Below are 19,969 nucleotides of genomic sequence, written 5' to 3' on the forward strand. Positions count from 1 at the left end.
TCTAGCCTTGAATACTTCACATGTTCCATAAGGCAAGTTTCACCGTGGGAGAGGGGAGGGTCTTTTTGGTAAGCAGGCTGGGGAAGTTAACAATAAAGGGACTGGGCTGAACTGAAGAAGATTTACGGAGTAAGTTCTGATTTTTTTCTGTGGTTGTTTTAAACACATGCAGAAATTATTTGACATTCCAACAAAAGATGGAGTCTAATTCCCCTTTCTCTGAATAAGGGTCATAGTGACTCATTTTTAACAGAGTATAATGGACCAGGCTAGGTTAGAAAAGACAACACAGCTCTTGCCTGCCTCTTTCTCTTGAGATGCTTACTCTTGGAACTCAGCCACCATGTTTTGAGGAAGCCCAGACTACATGGGGAGGCCACATGTAAGTATTAGAGCCATAACCTCAGCTAAGATCTTCCCCATCAGCCAGTATCAACTAACAGACATATGAGTGAGTAAGCTTTCAGGCTATTCCAGTCCCCAGTTTTTGAACCATCCCAGCTGACACCCAGTGGAGCAAAGTGAGTTATGTTGAGTTCTAAATTGCAAATCTGTGAACAAAAATGCCTTTTTATCCACTAAATTTTTCAGTGCTGTAGATAACCAGAATGTTGTAACTGTTCCCACACAGAGCCAACATTTCCCATCCAACTATGTTTCCCAAATTGTACTGGAGATGCTAATAGATATCTGATAGGAAAATACTCTACATGAAGTTGCCAGGTACCTGGTAATTTGAAATTTCTGCCTGATAAAGTTTAGACCCCCCTTTCAGAATTAAATTTATTCTTAAATTGGAAGCCATGGCAAAACAGCTACTCCAAAACTATAAAATTAGCTTCCAGTGGTTCTAGGAGTGGAAAAGGGAATTTGGCTTTGGGCAGGCTCTGTTCTCGGAGGAACCACTTTCATCATTTGGAGGTAAGTCAATAGAGTAGCCCCAAAGTAATCCAAATGTGATATTAAAGTGCTGCATGCTGCATTTGTTTTAAAAATGACCCACTTGGGATATTTTCAGCCCCTTGTGGTGGTCTGGTATATTTAGGAAGGACTGCTGGCAACTCTAGTTCTAAAAAGTCTTCATGAACAATTAAGTTCAGGGAGCGTTACAGCCATCTATCTATGTTCCTGTAGATTCACATTGCATGCTAGCAGATTGAAGGCCTTGAGATCTTGTAGTTGAGGAGTCTGTTTTAACTTGAAGAAAGCCTTGCACTGAATTAGTTGTCCATGGAACCACTAACATCTCAAGGAGCACTGGGAAATGATGGCCTGGGCCACTGGTTCTCAAACTTTTTGATCTTGGGAACTCTTTACACTCTTCAAATTACTGAGGACCCCCAAAGAGCTTTTGTTTATGACAGTTACATCTATCATTACTTTCCATATTAGAAATTAAACAAAATTTTAAAAAACTGTATTAACTCGGACTTCCACTTATAGTCAAGTTGAAATAACAGGAACCCGATTTACCCTCTCACTTGAAACAATCAAAAACACAGACTAATTACATGAAAAAATATGGTTTTGAGAACGACTGACAGTAGGCAACAAAGGAAAGTTATGGAGAAAATGAGGTCAGTCTTGGGATTTTCAGAGTTTCCAGGCTATAGTCTAAGGAGGGAGAATACAGAGGGAGCTGTAAGGCACCCCAAGTTGAGGACACAGAACTGAGGGTCCAGAGAAACCAGAGCAGCTAGCTTTGGAGGGACTGGAGAGAGCTGCACAGAGGAAGAATCCCAGGAATTCGTAGAGCGCCATCCAACCCCACCCCACCCCACCCCACCCCCCCGCCCCGCAAGTCTTCAGCTGTGTTCTGATTGCACATGCATGCGGGGTAACTACCCAAGATCCAAGACTACGGAAAAAAACACCTGAAAGATTTAGAGAGAATGGTGTCTGGTGCTCATATGGAGCTGGGGATAGTGCCTATTCTCACCAGTGAGATTGAGAAGTGTGACTCTTGGAGCTTTGGATGGAGACCTCAGTACATTACTGAGGTCTTGCCTCAGTAATGGGGAATAATTAACCCTGAACTGAACACTGCTCTGGTCCTGCCTAACAAATCTTGCTTAACAGCAAAACCTGAAAGGATCAAAGTTTCCGAATAATTGCATCCCAGAACAAAGCTCTGGAATTTTTATAAGAATAACAAAATACCCAGCACTCAATTCATAGTGTCTGGCATCTAATCAAAAATTACCAGGCATGCAAAGAAGTAGGAAAATACAGTCCATAATGATGAATAAAAATCTATCAAAACCAACCCAGACCTGACATACATATGAAAATTAACAGGTAAGAATATTAAAACAATTATAACTGTACTCTCTATTTTCAGAGTTAAGTAGCGATACAGAAGATGTAAAAATGGTTCAAATAAAACATTGTAGGTGAAAACTATAATGTGGCAGATAAAAAATACTGAATAGTACTGATGACAGACAGCCTAGACAGTGCAGAAAAAAATTTAAGTGAACTTAAAGACATTAAAAACTATCTAAGATAAACACTAGGGAAAAAAAGAGAATTTTAAAAAATGAATTATCACTGAGCTATAGGACAATCTCAAGTGGCCTAATATACGTATAACTGGAGTTTGCTGAAAGGGGGGAAGAAAAATATTTGAAGAAACAATGACTGAAAAATTTCCAAATTTGATGACAAGTGTAAACCTACAGATCCAAGAAACAGCAGCAGCAGCAATGAGGCTTTCTAATGCTTTGGATGGAAATAATCCCTCTTTCTTACTTAGTACTAGAAACACTGCTGTCTATTAAAAAGTATTTTCCAATCCAAGTAAATATCTGATGACAGAGATATTCTGGTAAAATTTATCTGAGCAAAACATTCATACTCCAATTCAAAGGCAAAAAGAGTTTTCTAATAGGCACATTTGGTTTCCTTGAGTTTATGACTTAGCTGACCTAGATCAAGGGACATTCTGAAGTTTCCACTTGGAATTACAGATTTTTCTATTTTAATAGTCACATAAAGATATTTAATAGAAAACTCTAATACCAAGAACTTTATGAAATTGAAGGTTTACTTTCTGACCTGAAGCTAATATTTCTTGTCCTGGTATGTACCACTTGTTTCCAATTATCTCTGTAAACTCTTAGAACCAGAAATCTACATCATAGGTACAAACTACCAATCTGGGAAGGACTGGGGAATCCAGACAAGAAGACAAAGAGGAGAAAAGTACCTAACTGGAATGAAAAGGGAGGGCTTACAGTAGAATTTCCTTTATTATTTATATTTGTTCAAAACATTGTTACTTGAGTTCTACACAGCTCTGGAGGCATTACTTTCAATACAGTAAAATAATTATGAAATGAAAATTAGTCCAATCTGAAAATATTTGTTTAACACCACTGGGTTCTCAATTAAACCATAAACAATCATGTGAACAACAGGAAAGGGTTCCTCCGTAATTTTTGCTTTTTGAAGTCCCAAATAAAGCTTTCTTAGCCATGCAGGGTTTCTCAAGTAACTGAGATCAATGCTTGGTAGGTTTCCTTTTCCACTATTTTACTACAGAGTCTTTAGACATACTTACATTTAAATCTTACAGATTCATACAGTCCTTGAGGATCCTAAGTAACTCCATAGAATAAAAATTCTTAAAGAAAAACATATTCTCTTATTAAAAAAAAATTCATTACAAACACAAACATACACACACAGAATTAGAGGTTGCTGGTTTTTGTTTTTTTTTAAAGAATACTACCACCACCTTCTATTTTTGCCAATTTCTAGTCTTGCCACCTGATTCCTAGTTGACCCAGATATAAACATATAGAATAATCTTTTCATATCACAGGTACCATTACCCATGTTTCATCAATTTCTTGAAGAGAACTGAGCAAAAAACCAAACACACATTTAAGAGTCAATATTTATTCTGATTGATATTTTACAAAATTTTGACAGATTTAATTTATGTAAGGAGAGCTAATTTATTAAACACTTTACAGGTTTTTCTTTCCACAGAGTAACACGTTAAGTAGCAAAATAATACTTGGCACAGTTATAAATAAAGAAAATATAAAAAATATCCATAGCTTAAGTATAATAATGATGCTGTTTTATGCCTATTAATATTTCAAATAAATTCCTGGGAACAACAAAATAAGGAAAAAATTCCAAAGAAGTAATTCATGTTTAGAGCTGAGAAATAAGTTCCTATTTGCTAAAAGTATGCAATGAAGCTGATACGAACTATTCCCCAAAGGGTCACCTTCATACACAACTTTAGAACGGGGTTAAACTGGTTCCACACACAGACCTACAAAATAATTAGACAGTACACAGGCATGGTTGGCTCCTGACCATCAGACCATTTCTGAGTTATAAATTTCACTGGTACTATGAGATGGCTAGTACTAAAGCATTAACATTGCTAATATTTTCCATGTATACATCTAGAGTTTTGTTTTTTTCTGTCTAACTAAAAGACATCTCCTTTGCACTAGAAAGAATATTGTACCATAAAGAAAGGACATGGTAGCAACACTCTCATCCAAACTCTGAGAAAACCACCATTGTATTTGACTGTTAATAAAAATGTATTCGATAAAAACTGCAACTGAGTCTTCACGTGAAGTGGCTCAAAATACAAAAAATTAAAATGAATTCTAGCCTTTTATAAATAACTTTGAATTTAAAAATTATCTAAAATTTCCCCCAATTAGTAGTCAAAACTAGCAGAGACATCTGTAAAGTTAACCAATTTTGTACATTCTATGACAAAATGGCACAATGCTATTGCCACCCCACACCCATCTCTTCCCTTTTCAAAAATAAAGTACGTATGCCAATTTTCTAATATTAAAACACTCAAGTACACTAAGAGTAATTTTTCTGATGTATGACTTATGCTCAAAGAAACTACTATATAAAAATGGTACTTGGAAATACTGAACATCAACTATATATATTTTCACTGCTCCTCTTACTAAGGCAAGGGGCGGGTATACCACTAGACTGCTTTAATACCTGTAATCTGCATTTTACAGAGAATACTAATTTTACCAAGCATCAGACATGCAGTGAACTTGCAGGGTATAATGCTTATCAACAGCGATATTGAACATCACTAGAAGCTCATTAATTATCTCCCTTTTCTTTTTGGTTGGATAAAATGAAATGAGCAGCTTTAAATACACTAACACATAGAGACACAAAGAGAAAACTATTTGATAAATTATTTATATGCAGATACGCAATCTTTACACTGGTCTAGGATCTGTCATTGGTCGGACCACCCTTTTCCCACCCTCCCCTAGCCCATTTCCTCTCACAGGTTTCCCACAGGTTGCTCGAACCACAGTTTGCTATAGCGCTTAAGAGGACTAAACCTGTAAACAATAGTTATGGAAGCAGTGACCAACAGTTCACCATGAGAGTATGGAAATGCTGCAACAAAAATTGATCAGTGCATCATGTTTGACAATTCGAAAATCTTTCTGAAATTGTTTCAGACAGCATTAACAAATTTCAAAACATTCAATATTGGGAAAATTGAAACAATCTTAGGGATAAAATTCTTTCTGATAGGTCTTTCTTTAAAAACCAGAATATACCATTAGCTTTTCTTTTATTCACATGTGCTATATGTACAGAGATCATGCTCCATCTTTAGCTAGACTCCATTATTTTGTCTAGACTTTATTTTGCAGTATAGCCATTTATTTCTATTATTGAGAATTTTGCATTAACTTATTTGTTCTGTCTTTTCTTGAAAATAGCTCAACCCTTAAAAAACTGGACTATGTGCACATCAAATTAAATTCTAATTTATGCTTTACTGGATAGTGTGTGCCAGTATACATACTATGAGGTGTATCATGCACTTAGTAGGGCTTTTAAGTTGAACAAAATAACATGACTTACTATACTCATGCAAGTGCTTTATTATCAGACCATAAAACCTTAGAGCAAGGTTACTAAAAATTATTTCACTGAACTAGAAATATATCAGCATTGCCAACAGCTGATAGCAATAAAATATTGTTAGCACATTTTTTGGTGAACATTATTTTCTTGTGTCTTTGAAGACACATTACAGTAGATCCCTAATAAAACCACATGATTTTCATCACAGTATTTACATGTACATTCTAACACGTACATAATACTAGTCTGAAGCAATTTAAGACAACTTTCTTGGAATTAAATGCAATACTAGATTGCATCATAAAATTTAGCTGTATACCATAAATTTAATTTTAGCTAGAATCAAGCATTTCTGATCAGTATACCATGTCTGTCAACAGAATAAGTTCACTCTTTTTTCATGAAAAATGTTATGAGAACAAAACCAAAAAGTTGAGTATTTTGTGAATTCCCATATTAAGAACCATTAACATTCTTTTTAAGACCTTTATTCTTCCCAGAAGTGGCAGTGTGTTCTGTCCATGTTTACTTTTGTTAATAAAAGTGTTGAAAAAAAAGACTAAAATTCACAGTTAGCCCTACATATAGCATGCTATTTGTTCAAAGGATGTGGATTTGAGTGTGAGAGAGACACGGACAGACACAATTTTCAGGCACCACTCAGCAATATGCTTCATAGGATAAAGATGCTGCTACACGAGCTGGTACCCAGATCCTGATATTTGGTCATATTCTATGGTATACTGCCTGGTCCAGTCCACAATAACAGGACGAAAGAGGCCACAGCATCGAAATTCAAAGAAGTCTATAATATTCCTTACACATCCATGGCTAAACACCACCCCCAACAAAAAAGAAAAAGAAAAAGAAAAAAAAGTCTATTAGTACAATAATTTAATATGAGTTTAATATCATTTTAATGTTAAACATATTTTTTTCGAAACTTAAGAACTCAGGTTTCCTGCTAGAAAGAACCTGCTTATAACTCTACAAAATATGTATGCATTCATGTTTCTTCACGGCTCTGATTTTTCTCTTTTGCTAATACAATGGGTTACACAATTATATATTAAAGTTATTCAAATTTGCATTTCTTTCATTCCTGTGTAACACGCAATTTTTGATAAAACCTTTCCTTGACTGGTGGCTCTCTGGCAAGGAGACAAACTATATCCAAAATTGAGAGAGTAAAAGACAAAATAATATCAATAGCATAAACTTGACAGTGTACCCAAGAATAGCAATTTAAAAAAAGAAATATCAAGGAAAGTTCCCAAAATTTTAGAACTTCAAGAATACCTTTGGAAAAGCAGTTTTACACCTTACACAATTATTGTGCCTATGGGAGAATTCTCAAAACTACTCAACCGACTCTATTATTTTTGCTTTTATTTAAAGGTTTACATGCTTTCCACAAACATGCAACAATTAATAGCACCACAAAAGCTTGATGGCAGTAGATAAGCAGCTTGAGTAAAACTCAAAGTTTTAAATATTTCTATTATTAGGAAACTACTGTTTCTTAACTTTGAAGTGAATGCAAATTAAAAAGTATATATATAAATAAAAGAATAGAACAGTCTCTTCAATAAATGGTGTTGGGAAAACTGGATAGCCACATGCAAAATAATTAAACTGGACCACTATCTTACACCATACACAAAAATTAACTCAAAATGGATTAGACTTGAATGTAAGAACTGAAACCAGAAAACACAAGTGGTAAGCTCCTTGACATCAGTCTTGGTGATGAATTTGTGAATCTGATACCAAAAGCAAAGGCAACAAAAGCAAAAATAAATAAATGAGACTACATTAGACTAAAAAGGTTCTGAACAGCAAAGGAAACCCATCAACAAAATGAAAAGGCAACCTACTGAATGGGAGAAAGTATTTGCAAATCATACATCTGATAAGGGGTTAATATCCAAAATCTATAAAGAACTCACACAACTCAAGAGCAAAAAAGCAAACAATCCAACTAAAAAATAGGCAGATGATCTGAATAGACATTTTTCTAAGGAAGCCATACAGATGGCCAACAGACACGAGGAGATGCTCAACGTCACTAATTTTTAAGGAAATGCAAATCAAAACCACAATGAGATATCACCTCATACCTGTTTGAATGGCTATTATCAAAAAGACAAGAAAAGCAAGTGTCGGTGAGGATGTGTAGAAAAGGGAATTCTTGTGCACTGTTGGTGGGAATGTAAATTGGTGCAGCCGCTGTGGAAAACAGTATGGAGGTTCCTCAAAACATTAAAAATAGAACTACCATATGATCCAGCAATTCCACTTCTGGGTATTTATCCAAAGAAAATGAAAACGCTAACTTGAAAAGATATCTGCACCCCATGTTCATTACCGCATTATTTACAACAGGCAAGATATGGAAACAACCTAAGTGTCCATCGACAGATGAATAGATTGAAATAATGCGACACACACACACACACACACACACACACACACACACACACACACTGAAATAAAATTCAGCCATTGTAAAGAAGAAGGAAATATAGCCACTTGTGATAACATGGATGGACCGTGAGGGCATTATAAGTGAAATAAGTCAGACAAAGAAAGACAAATACCACATAATCTCACTTACATGGAATCTGAACAACCAAACTCAAGCTCACAGATACAGAGAACAGACTGGTAGAGGGCAGAGGCTGGGGGTGGGGCTGGGCGAAATAGGCGAGGGGGGTTCAAAACGTACAAACTTCCGGTTCTAAAATAAGTAAGCCCTGGGGATGCAGTATACAGCATGGTGACTATAGTTAATATTGTACTTCATATTTGAAAATGGCTAAGAGAATAGATCTTAAAAGTTCTCATGACAAGGAAAAAAAATTTGCAATTATGTATGGTGACAGACATTAACTAGATTTTAGCAGTGATCATTTTGCAGTGTATACAAGTATCAAACCATTATGTTGTATACCTGAAACTAATATAATGTCATATGTCAATTATACTTCAATTAAAAAAAAGAAAAAAGAAAACTAGGTGTGTGGAAATTTTTGTGTCATTCAGAGGGCAAATAAAGTAAGTAATTTGCACCAAAAAGTAGTTGCCCTAGCGTCTGGGAAATTTCCCTAAATAATGAATTTTAATCAACTGTATTTTTTAAAATCTTATTTCAATTTTCTGGATACATTCATTTTTGAATGAAAATTTATAAATTGATGGAAAGGTTAAAGAACAAATACTAAACGTTAGTAGGTCAATAAAGTTTGAATTGTATAATTAAGGAAAAAATGAATATCACAAATTTATATACAGTTAATGTGATAAATACTAAAGTTATGGTGAACTAACCAATGTTTCATCTGGCAGAAATCTTGGTATTCGGTATGTTTTATAAGCTATTTTACACATTGTTAAGTAAAATAAATATTCCCTGTTTCATATATTATTGCCATTCTTAAAGAAAATACTTCTCTTTGATGTACTCACTAGATATTTGCTGAGTTTAGTTAGTAAGGAACTTTATATGTCAAGAGAAAATATTAAATTCATAGATATGTACGTACTTGAATGGGCTTTCAATAGATGTTGTTGTGACTTTAAAGTGCTTGTATCTTCTGGCATTCATTCTTTCATTTGTAGTAATACCTAAACATGATATCTAAGAGGCAAGAGAAAGCAAACCATTAACTCTCTGAATATTTAATATAAAACAAGTTAATTCTCAAGAGGATCAGGATGGAGTCTGTTTCTGGCTTTCCATCAGGAGATCATCAAGCGGGTTTACACAGTACCATCTGACTCTGTGGGAAGTAGCTGGTTAAACAGGGAAAATATTTAAAAACAGGTCACCTGGCACTGTGTATGTGCAGGCATGGACATTATGTACATACTACCTCTCCATCAGCCCCTTTAAGAAGGAGCTTTTTTAAAAATCCTAATGAAAAAAACTCTTGAATAAATACTGATATTTGTAGGTAATAAAATATTAAAACACACACAAAATTAAGGGAACCATCAGTCTAAGCTCACACTTATATCCAACTGGATGTATGTAAACCAGGAAAGAGAAAAAGTTTTGATGACAGTAGTACTGAAAGTTAAAAGTTCATAATATAAGAAGAGGGAGGAGAGGTGGAGAGAAAGAGTGAAGAAGAAAGGAACAGCAAACTGAAAATTTTAACTCTTGAAAAAATTTTAATTACTGAAAAGTAGGAATGGTTACAGAGAGAGAATACATTGTTAACTTTTAAGCTAGGAGTGAATTTTTAAAAGTTCTCTGCACACTAAAGAACAAATAATGCACTTGCACATACCTGATACATCTGACACATGAGTAATACAGCCACCCACATGAAATGAAAAACACTGTTCAGAAACATCCAAAACATCCAGGGTGAACATGTGGCAATTTGAGTAATATATGTCCAAAATCCATCCTTGGTATAACTGGTCTCACAGTGGAGTCCCCAGTCTAAAATCAGAGCAGAAGAACGCAAATTTACTCAATAATCATTCAAGCACCTCGTGTGGACATTTGTGGTAGGCACCACTTAGAAAACACGATCCAAGAATTTAAATGATGACTTTCAATGCAAGTATTTTCATACTCTTAAATAATCCCCTTGTACATTAGTGAAAAAACATATCAAAAGCAGAAATAGAAAAAGCAGCAGGCAATCCTAAAAACCAACAAACCTGTACTGTAACGATATACAGTTTTTATTTGATTGGTATTGCATACATACAATATGTAAAAAAACAATTCCTTTATACAAAGATAAGATGATACAGATATGTGAGACTTCTTTGGAGGGGAGGAACATAACACAAGATCACCTTGGTGAGGGGGGCTTTTTCCAAAACAAAATCTACTCTTTGAGAGCTGCTGCCATAAAGAACTGATGTTATTAGTAGGACTATGCTCTCTCTCTCAGGTGTGTTGGGCTGCCAGAAATTAGGTAAAGATCTCTGACAAAATCGTTCTCTCTGTTAATCCCTATTTGAGGAAGTAACCTCTTTTTTCATTAGGGCAATAACAGAGATTATTCTTAATATCTGTGGGAGTAGGAGGACTAGGAAATCATCCAAGACTTATTTTTAAGTCAGTATCTAATACATCTTTGTGCTAAATACCACCAAGCCCTGAAGGACAGTAACTAATATTTTCATTTAAATTCTTTCCAAATTATGTTCTCAGTGCAATAAAACCCCATCATTTCTTCTAAGATACTATACCCATATGATCACTGAATGACAACTTATTCTTAACCTTTTAAATATTCTCTAATAGGCAATAATTATACCTTACTCTTCAAAATATTTCAAGTTCTGTGCAAACTTAACTATATTTTCCCAGCTGTTTGGTAAGAAAGAGCAACTAGCACAATCACAAAATCTATAAACTACTAGAGTAAAGCAAGCATGTGATGTGAAAAATGTTGGTGTTTTTTACCCAGAAGCTTTTCAAAGCCTATTAAAAGATAATTAACTGATAATTCTGTTTCTTATACTCTATGTTGAACATGTTTGACAGTTCTATATCTATTTTTTCTTTATGCTTCATTGTAGTGAGGTGCCCCAAACCATAATTTTTAGTTAAAACACATTTGTCTTTATCATATTTTTTGTTAATATGGTAAAGCATGAGTACACAAACACGTGTTTTAAGAAGATAAAAAACTAATTGTACTCACAAGAAATACAACCATAAATCATCCAGCAGATCATAAAAAGCAAGAAGAATAGGTAGCCCATAAAGTATCTATGGTTGCCTGCACCTAAAGAACAAAACAGAAGCAATTTTTTTTAGCTAAGAAAAAACAACTGGAAATATACCTAGGGGTGAGGTAGGGGTGGCGAAATTCCATGAAAAGTGAGATACACCTTGGACAATAATCACATACATTATTTATTTTACAAAATGTTCTTCAAGAAAATAAATGTTTTAATAAAATTGTTAAAATAAAAGAATGCTTATAATGACACACAAAGATGTAGTGACTGCAATGATATTCATTCAAAAGAGTCTTAATGAACCAAATAAATCACAAGTTTGAGCTTTAATTCTACTATTTGCCTTGAGGTTTAAATAATCCTATTTTATCTTTAGTTTTATAAACTTTAAAATCCTACTTTTTAAAGGCTTCTCCCCAACACAGTCATACAATCTTTGTAATGTTTCCCTGCTGTCCTCTCATAAAATCTCCAGGGCCACGTCTCAGACCACTTAGTTCATTTCCTCAGACTATGCCATTCTTGAACACTGAGATATGTAGAGTTCTTATCTGTCATCCTTCTCTGCCTCTGTACATAACAACCTTTAGATATTTTTTATTGCCTTACTTTCTTTAGTTTAACTAAAAAACAACACAATCTGCCTCTTTACTGATTTCACTGTTATCCAATGGAGAAAATAGGAAAGAGTAGGCACCAGAGAGAATTGATAGAGAAATTATATCAATCTTTTCTAGACACTGATTTTATGATGTCTTTTCCCCTCTCTCTTACAACTGAGTTGATGTTTTGCCACTCAGAAAATAATTGGGGGAACAAGGGGTATTGTAGGGTGCTAGAATGAACCTTCTACACCTACTTTAATATTGTACTTCATTAGTTACCTAGAGTAATTTAAATGAACAATATATTTAGAAATTACTCATAAAACTTACCTACACAGTTGCCCACCCATGGACAATGATGGTCGAATTTTGCAATACAGCGGTTGCACACACCACAATGTTTGGACCTCACTGGTTTCCGTATCTGTTAACAGGCATGTTAAAAGATTATGAAAGGCACTATACCTAAGAGAGGAAAGCCGAACATTTTATTTTCTCAAAATACAATATGAAAAAAACCCGGTATTTTTTGAAAAGGATTATACCAAGGTTTCCAAAGGAATAGAACCAAACAAAAATCACTTTTGTTTAATAAAATTTCAACTGCAACAACAAAGATGAAGAGGATAAGTCTACTCTAAAATATAAATTCGGGGCAGAATTTATATTTTATAAATTTTTATTAAAATTTTTATAGAAAAATTTTTTATAGAAAATTATTTTATAAACATTTTTATATAAAAATTTTATATAAATATTTATAAAAATATAAAGATGGGGCAGAACCATCAACTCACAAAAATAATTAAGAATCAAAGATCAATTTGCTGTTGCAATGAATGGTACTATATTTAATTCACAGCCCTCAAATTCCTCAAATATCACTCTTCAGGCTTCTTAATGAAAATGCATTGCAATTAATGGTCATAATACTGGTTGTTGCTTAATAAAATGAAATTGGTTCCTTACTAAAAGGAAGGTCAATTTAGAAGTGAATAAAAGAGAGCTTTAAAAATTCGCATCATTAATAAAATGTCTTCCCAAAGTTTACAAATCCAGCAAAAAATCCCAGTAAGTGTACACGTCTTTCTTTTAGTGAAAGAAATCTGAGATCTCAGATTAAGGTACAGCACTTCCTCTGCTGAACTGCACGACCTTATCTAAGAAAGTACAACATGCTTAAGAAGTTTAGGCAGTCCCTGTTTGTTTTAAAAAACATAAAATACATTCTTCAGGTCTTCACAGGCAATAAAAAACTCATGTTTATGATGTTCTAAGTGTTATGAAATGTTTTTCTCTACATTACTCTAAAGCAACCAAGTGAATACAAGAACTCATTGGCGATCTTCAAAGAGCTGCTAGTCCCAATGCTGGATACATGACAAGAGCTACAGTTATTAACCCTTGCTAGAAACAAATTTTGTAATATCCTTTATTTGTGTTTCAATAAAAGCACTAACATTTCCCCAACAGTTTGCATAAATTACACACTATTCTGAGGTACTAAGAAAAAGGCATAGGTGCACTATGTGGTTCTTACATGTATTAAAAAATCTGTGGACTCAAGAAAAGGCTAAGTCATTCTTCACCACAGATATGAGACTAAACCTATTAGCAGAAAGAAGTAGGATATATCAAACAAATTTTATCCTTACTTCCAACTCTCAGCTAAGTCTCCTCTTTGGGCAACAGCTGTCAATGAATTCTGCACAAAAACTGACACAAGGCTCCTAAACACAACAGTTGCCGTAGTTCACTTACAGAGCAATTCATTTTTGGAAAATTCTGATCTACATGTGTCTGTGTATTTTTCAAAGTAAAGATACCCATATAATGACAAAATACCTCTGTCAATTTGAATCATTTTATAATAGAACAAGCTCTTTATTTTACAATAACACATTATCTATCCAGAATTATGCAGCTTATAACATAATATATAATAAAATGTTTATGCTATGATGAGAGAAAGTCTTGTTCTTACCATCAGATATTTACTTAATAATGAAACTGTATTGAGCAACTCTATATAAAGAACCTGTTTGCTGACTGCAAGACTGATGCCCTCACAATGAAAAAAGAAATGGTTAGAAAATGTGTTTTCCACTTGGGATATTCTTTCTACAATCATAATTTGGCTATATCTGATAAAAATGGGGGTACTTTTAGATAGAAAAGATTATGTTTCAATAGATGTTAAATTCTAGTTTTGTTAATTGAGGTCAGTATTTACCGTCTAAAACTCTCTTCCCAAATAGCTCTTTGTTACTATGTTATGTTATTGTAAAGCTTAACTGTTATGTTAACTTAACTATGTTATGTTATTGTAAAGCTTAGCTTAACTTATTAAGAAGATATCCTAAGCTTGTTTCTGAAGCTGATCACTGTAATCTATCTTTGGATGAAGATCAGGTGCCCCATGATCTATAACCAAGGGGTTATGCATACTGGAATAAGCACCATTTAAAGGACTGTCTCCAACCTAGATGAAAGGCTTCTTATCAGGTATTCTCAAGTACCTCATGCACAAGGAAACTGAAGAGAATCAACTCTTAAATTCATATTTCCCAATTAAGAAGGGCCTCTGCATTGAACTGTCTAGAGAAAAGACTGCTGACCCCAAATGACAACCACACCAGGATAAGAAAACAACAGCAGTGGTAGGCAGCTGACCCAAGAATCTGTATCAGTCCTGAAGAACCATCCAACTAATTTAATTGAACTGTTTACCAAATGTTAGTCTTCCTATCAAAATGGAAAGTTATTGTTTTACTTCTGACCATACTTTTAACCCCAATGTTCAGGATGGAAAGAAAATTCTCTAGTGAAGTTGTCTAACTATTCATGACATGTATCACAGCTTGCTTTGAGTGTACTGCTAAAAGCACATGCACAATGTTTGAAAGACAATTTGGTATAATTGATTAAATGCATAGCCTATAAAGTGTTAAAAAAACAACAACCTGTTTGCTATATGGCAAGGATATCAGCAATGTATACCTGACTTTGTGGAACAGAATTATATTTTCACAGAATAGTAGAGTATAAAAATGTCCTAAATGTTAAGAATACAATTCTGTAAATTACCTATTGTAAAGCACAGAAACAAAAGCCTTTTTAAAGCATGCTTGAAAATACAAAAGAATCAGTCAGTACCCTAAAGTTGTTACCAAGAGTAAAGCAGTATATATTTCGAACATCCAAAATCATAACTGTTAGGTCAAAGAAACAAACAACCAAACAACTGTTTGGTTAAGTGAAACAACTTAAAAGAATCTGTAGAAGTAGAGCTTAGTTTCAAAAACTCATTCCAGAATCCTAAACTAAGTCAATTATTTTATTATTATTCAACTGTTAAGATATTAGTTCAGTTGTAGTGTATAACTTAAAAGTATAAAAGGGCATTTAGTTTCAAGCATGATTTGGGGATATTTCCATTTCCATGTAGAGAAATATGGTTTAACCACTGCGGCAGTCTGTATATTTTCCACAAGAACTAATTATACAAATTAAGCAGAAAATCATTAAAACACAAAACAGTATTATTCTATAGAAATTAGATGTCTATAGTAATAAAACAATGTCAGTATCACTATATCTGATTCCATAAGTAAATGCCATTTAATTTCATATATAGCTTTATCTATGACCTGGTTGAATATGACAATGTTTAATATCAATGATAAAATAGTGCTCTAAGTTGAATAAACACTCTAATACAGATGGATAACTGCTCTAATTGAACCAGTTTAGAGGCCATGTTGTCTTAAAAGTTATCTAATAATTTCCCACTGTGACCTTTAAATATAAGAATAAATTTTCTTAAAATATAATTAGGATAACAGTATATTAGGGAATCATAGTAAACTTTTGACTTTAAATACTTTTATTACTTAGTTTTTTATTTGTTGAATTACATTTTAAGAGAGAAAAAGAGAATAAGAATGAATACAAATGAATGGCACCACTGAATCATAAGTGTAGTTAAGGTCTACCATCGGGGGAATAAGCACATTGGAAAGGAGACATCTTTTCACCATCTTTCCTCCTGTACCATGATCTAAAAGGCATTTTGCAGGGGTGGGTCAAGAAATGTGCTCAGTGAAAGAAACTGTCCTGGTTTCCCAAACTCTCTACGCTATTCCACTGGTAGGGGAAGAGGGGAGAGGGAAGAATAAAGAAAAATATATTACCAAACAGGTACTGCAGAATATACTGAGGTCCAGACTTCCTGTCTCTGCAAGTTCAACTATTGTCTGTGAATTAAAAAAAAAAAAATTATTCAAAACAGAACAATACCAACTATTGTGCCATCAATATGAGTATCAATACACACTACTAAATATAAAATAGATAACAAGGACCAACTGCATAGCACAGGGAACTATACTCAATATTTTGTAATAACCTATAAGGGAAAAGAATATGAAACAGAAAAAATATATATATGTATAACTGAATCACTGTGCTGTACACCTGAAACTAACACGACACTGAAAATCAACTATACTTCAATAAAAATAAATATATGAGTATCAGCAAACACAATGCTCATTTTTAATTAACCAATGTTTTCAGCTAAAGATAATAAAATCTCTTCGCTTACTCCTGCTATTTCATTATAATATGAATACAGGAATTTTATTTCTTGGATATATGAAAAAGCAACCCTACATTTAGTTATGGGAATATTTCTCTGAGAATAAAACTAAATGACCTATCCTAAGAACTAGTCTGTATAAGGTTTTGATGATTAAGGGACGAATGTAAACCTAAGTCCAATAAAGAACTGAATCTTCAGAACTGGATTATGACTAAGAAAACCTGGCAAATCAATAACCAGCAATGTCTAAAGAATACTGGAATATAAGGGTAGCACTCTTTATGCAGCTTAGAAAGGGGAAGATTAGACCGTAAGAACCTACTAGTGTTTTAATCCATGTGGATAGGAAATAATTCATCAGGATTTGTTCTGTTTTCAGAGACTGGATTAAATAGCTCTTAAAATGATCTAATTGCTTCTAATCCAATTCTCTACTTACCGTGACATCTTTGGATTATAAATTCAGTTTCCTACGTACCTCAGCTATAGATGAGGGGTGCCCTGGATCATATATACAAACATTTCAGTTATTAGAACAATATATCTACACTATCAACCAGTTTAGTGGCCTTCTAATTTACAGTCATTTAACAAACATTTACTGAATGCATATTTATTTGCTGAAGGTTTACAGAGATGTGTAAACTACTGTTATTTGTCCCTCAAAACAATCATAATCCTTATAAAGGAGAGAAACATGAAATTTTAAAATGTCATGGAACTGTAAGGACTGGCATCACAAGAACACCAAAGGTGAGCACCAACTACACATAATCTCAGTTTGGTTTGAAATTTCTAGTTTCCTTTTTTGTACTCTATTATCTGCTAAAAATACTGATAATCTGGCAATAAAACACAAGTGACTAGTTAGATTGTATCTTGCTACCTTTTTCTTTTGTTCCTCTGTAGCTTTAATAATCCCTGGATCTGATTTCCAAGATTTTCCAAAATGGTAGAAAAGTGCAATACTATTGACAAGGAATGGAAGATGGATAAATAAAAAGTTGAGATGTACCTAAAGTTAAGGAATCTAAAGAAGCAATGAAAACTAGTTATTATTATAGGTAAACTTATAATCTGTAAAATTTTATCACACATACACACAAAAACCTCCAAAAAAATACAAGATGGTTTATTTATTACATCAAAATAGATTACATCTATATATGTTAGTCTATCTATTACATCAAAATAAGTACATTTCCCATTCTGCTCATAAATAAGTGTAAAAACTAAAAATGTGAATTTTTTATGAACTTTAAATCATGTAGGGTTATCTGACACTTTTGAAAAGTCAGTGAATACATTATTTTTAAATGATCATTATTTCTTTTAACAAAAATGAAGGGACTTCTCATGTTCAAAGTAATTAGCATATTATCAATATTTTATCTATATGCATTAAAATCTACCAAACACTTAGATATCACACCCATCTATTTAAAAGACTGTTTTTACATTCTCTCCGTTGCCATTTTTGCCCACATTCAAGGTGGCCTTAATTTTAGAAAAGGTACTTATAAACCTGCTTAAAACAGAAAAAGCTTCTATGTTTACATTTTTCTACCTAATGAAAATATAAGAAATGTACTAGGCACTTATAAGTGAAGAATCAAAGACTATTTTCAATAACACTGGGAGAAATAAATCAATGTTGCTAGAGCAACACATTTTTGGGACACAAAACATACCATTTTCAAGATTTTACGTAGGTACAAAAGCTATCCACAAAATTTCTCACGAGAATGGTGCCTTCCCTGTACCAGAGAAGAAAGGAAAGGCCTCATCACCAAAGCCTGGGAAGGACACTGACAGACAGGGACCTGTGTTTCACATACTGACTGCACTAACCCTTCTCTTCCACTAGTCTCCCCACACAGCTCCTAGTCACATCCCCATAACTGACTGCCCCTAGCTCAAACCCTCTGGCTTGTCATTTCTTCACAAATGTATCGTTTCTTTGCTAAAAGGCATAAAGATTCCTACTCTGGTCACTTCTTCAGGTCTTCATTATTTATGAAGGCCCCCATGTACATGTAAAAAAAAAAAAAACAAAAGATTTAATAAAATGTTAGGCTGGGAATTCCCTGGTGGTCCAGCGGTTAGGACTCCTCACTCTCACTGTCGATGGCCTGGGTTCGATCCCTGGTGAAGAAACTAAGATCCCACAAGCCACAGGGTGCGGCCAAAAACAAAGATTTTATGTAGTACAAGTATCATACAAACATTCTGTAAGACATTTGGACATTATCATGTATACACACTCTATATTTCTTATGAAGCACAGGTAAGAAAGAATAGCTTCGGGCTTCCCTGGTGGCGCAGTGGTTGAGAGTCTGCCTGCCGATGCAAGGGACACGGGTTCGTGCCCCGGTCCGGGAAGATCCCACATGCCGCGGAGCGGCTGGGCCCCGTGAGCCATGGCCGCTGAGCCTGCCCGTCCGGAGCCCGTGCTCCGCAACAGGAGAGGCCACAACAGTGAAAGGCCCGCGTACCACAAAAAAAAAAAAAAGAAAAAAGAAAGAAAGAACAGCTTCATGAATGAAACAATCCTGTATTTGTTTGGTAAATATGAAAACACTAAACAACCACTTAAAATACAAGAGGAAAAAAAGGAAGAAAGAGTAGTTAATATCACCTGCCATATATAAAAGTGATTTCTCTTTCTCCAGTCCCCTATTTATTCCCAACTTTCACCATCCTTATTCCCCAAAATCCATAGGTACAGCCAGAAGAGAATAAACAGAAAGTCAAATTTTCAGCTCTTCCAACAGCAAAATTCGCTTAAGAATAAAGCTGGATAAATGTATGTGCAATGAATGCCGAACCGTGGCATTTTTCAGGGCAGTATCTTATTATAACAGTTTCAAAAAGTGCTAACATATAAGTATATATAGGTCAGGTTCTTACAGCCTGGATTAAATTTGCAGAGAGCTAACTAGCAGCTCAGTAAATGACTACAGGTTTGAAAGGGATATTCAGGAATTAAATATCAGATGAACTTAAAGAATTTCTTTGCTTTTTTAAAGGGAAAGAGATTAGATATCTTCAAATGGTAGTTTAAACTTAGCTTTAGCAATAGATCAGTGCAGTTAATTTAAAGCATTTAACAGAAATAATTTTTGGGTATGGCTGTTTTTTGTAA

At 34.1% G+C, this 19,969-nt stretch overlaps 1 protein-coding gene across 11 annotated transcripts in view; it reads right to left on the reverse strand.

The window, feature by feature from the left end:
- Positions 1 to 3,883: 3,883 nt before the first annotated feature.
- The window catches only part of ZDHHC17 (zinc finger DHHC-type palmitoyltransferase 17), a 248,781-nt gene continuing 232,695 nt past the window's right edge, over positions 3,884 to 19,969 (reverse strand). For 10 of the 11 annotated variants that reach the window (XM_032644970.1, XM_032644966.1, XM_032644971.1 and 7 more), the window contains 7 exons: positions 17,711 to 17,835; positions 16,415 to 16,477; positions 12,552 to 12,645; positions 11,577 to 11,660; positions 10,197 to 10,354; positions 9,447 to 9,541; positions 3,884 to 6,732 (listed from right to left, as the gene is read on the reverse strand). In XM_032644970.1, the coding sequence (XP_032500861.1) occupies positions 6,594 to 6,732; positions 9,447 to 9,541; positions 10,197 to 10,354; positions 11,577 to 11,660; positions 12,552 to 12,645; positions 16,415 to 16,477; positions 17,711 to 17,835 (758 nt within the window). In that variant the 3' untranslated portion in view covers positions 3,884 to 6,593. The other variant, XM_032644974.1, reaches the window with a different exon arrangement.

Source organism: Phocoena sinus, chromosome 10 (assembly GCF_008692025.1).
Source record: "Phocoena sinus isolate mPhoSin1 chromosome 10, mPhoSin1.pri, whole genome shotgun sequence".
Classification (NCBI taxonomy): Eukaryota; Metazoa; Chordata; class Mammalia; order Artiodactyla; family Phocoenidae; genus Phocoena; species Phocoena sinus.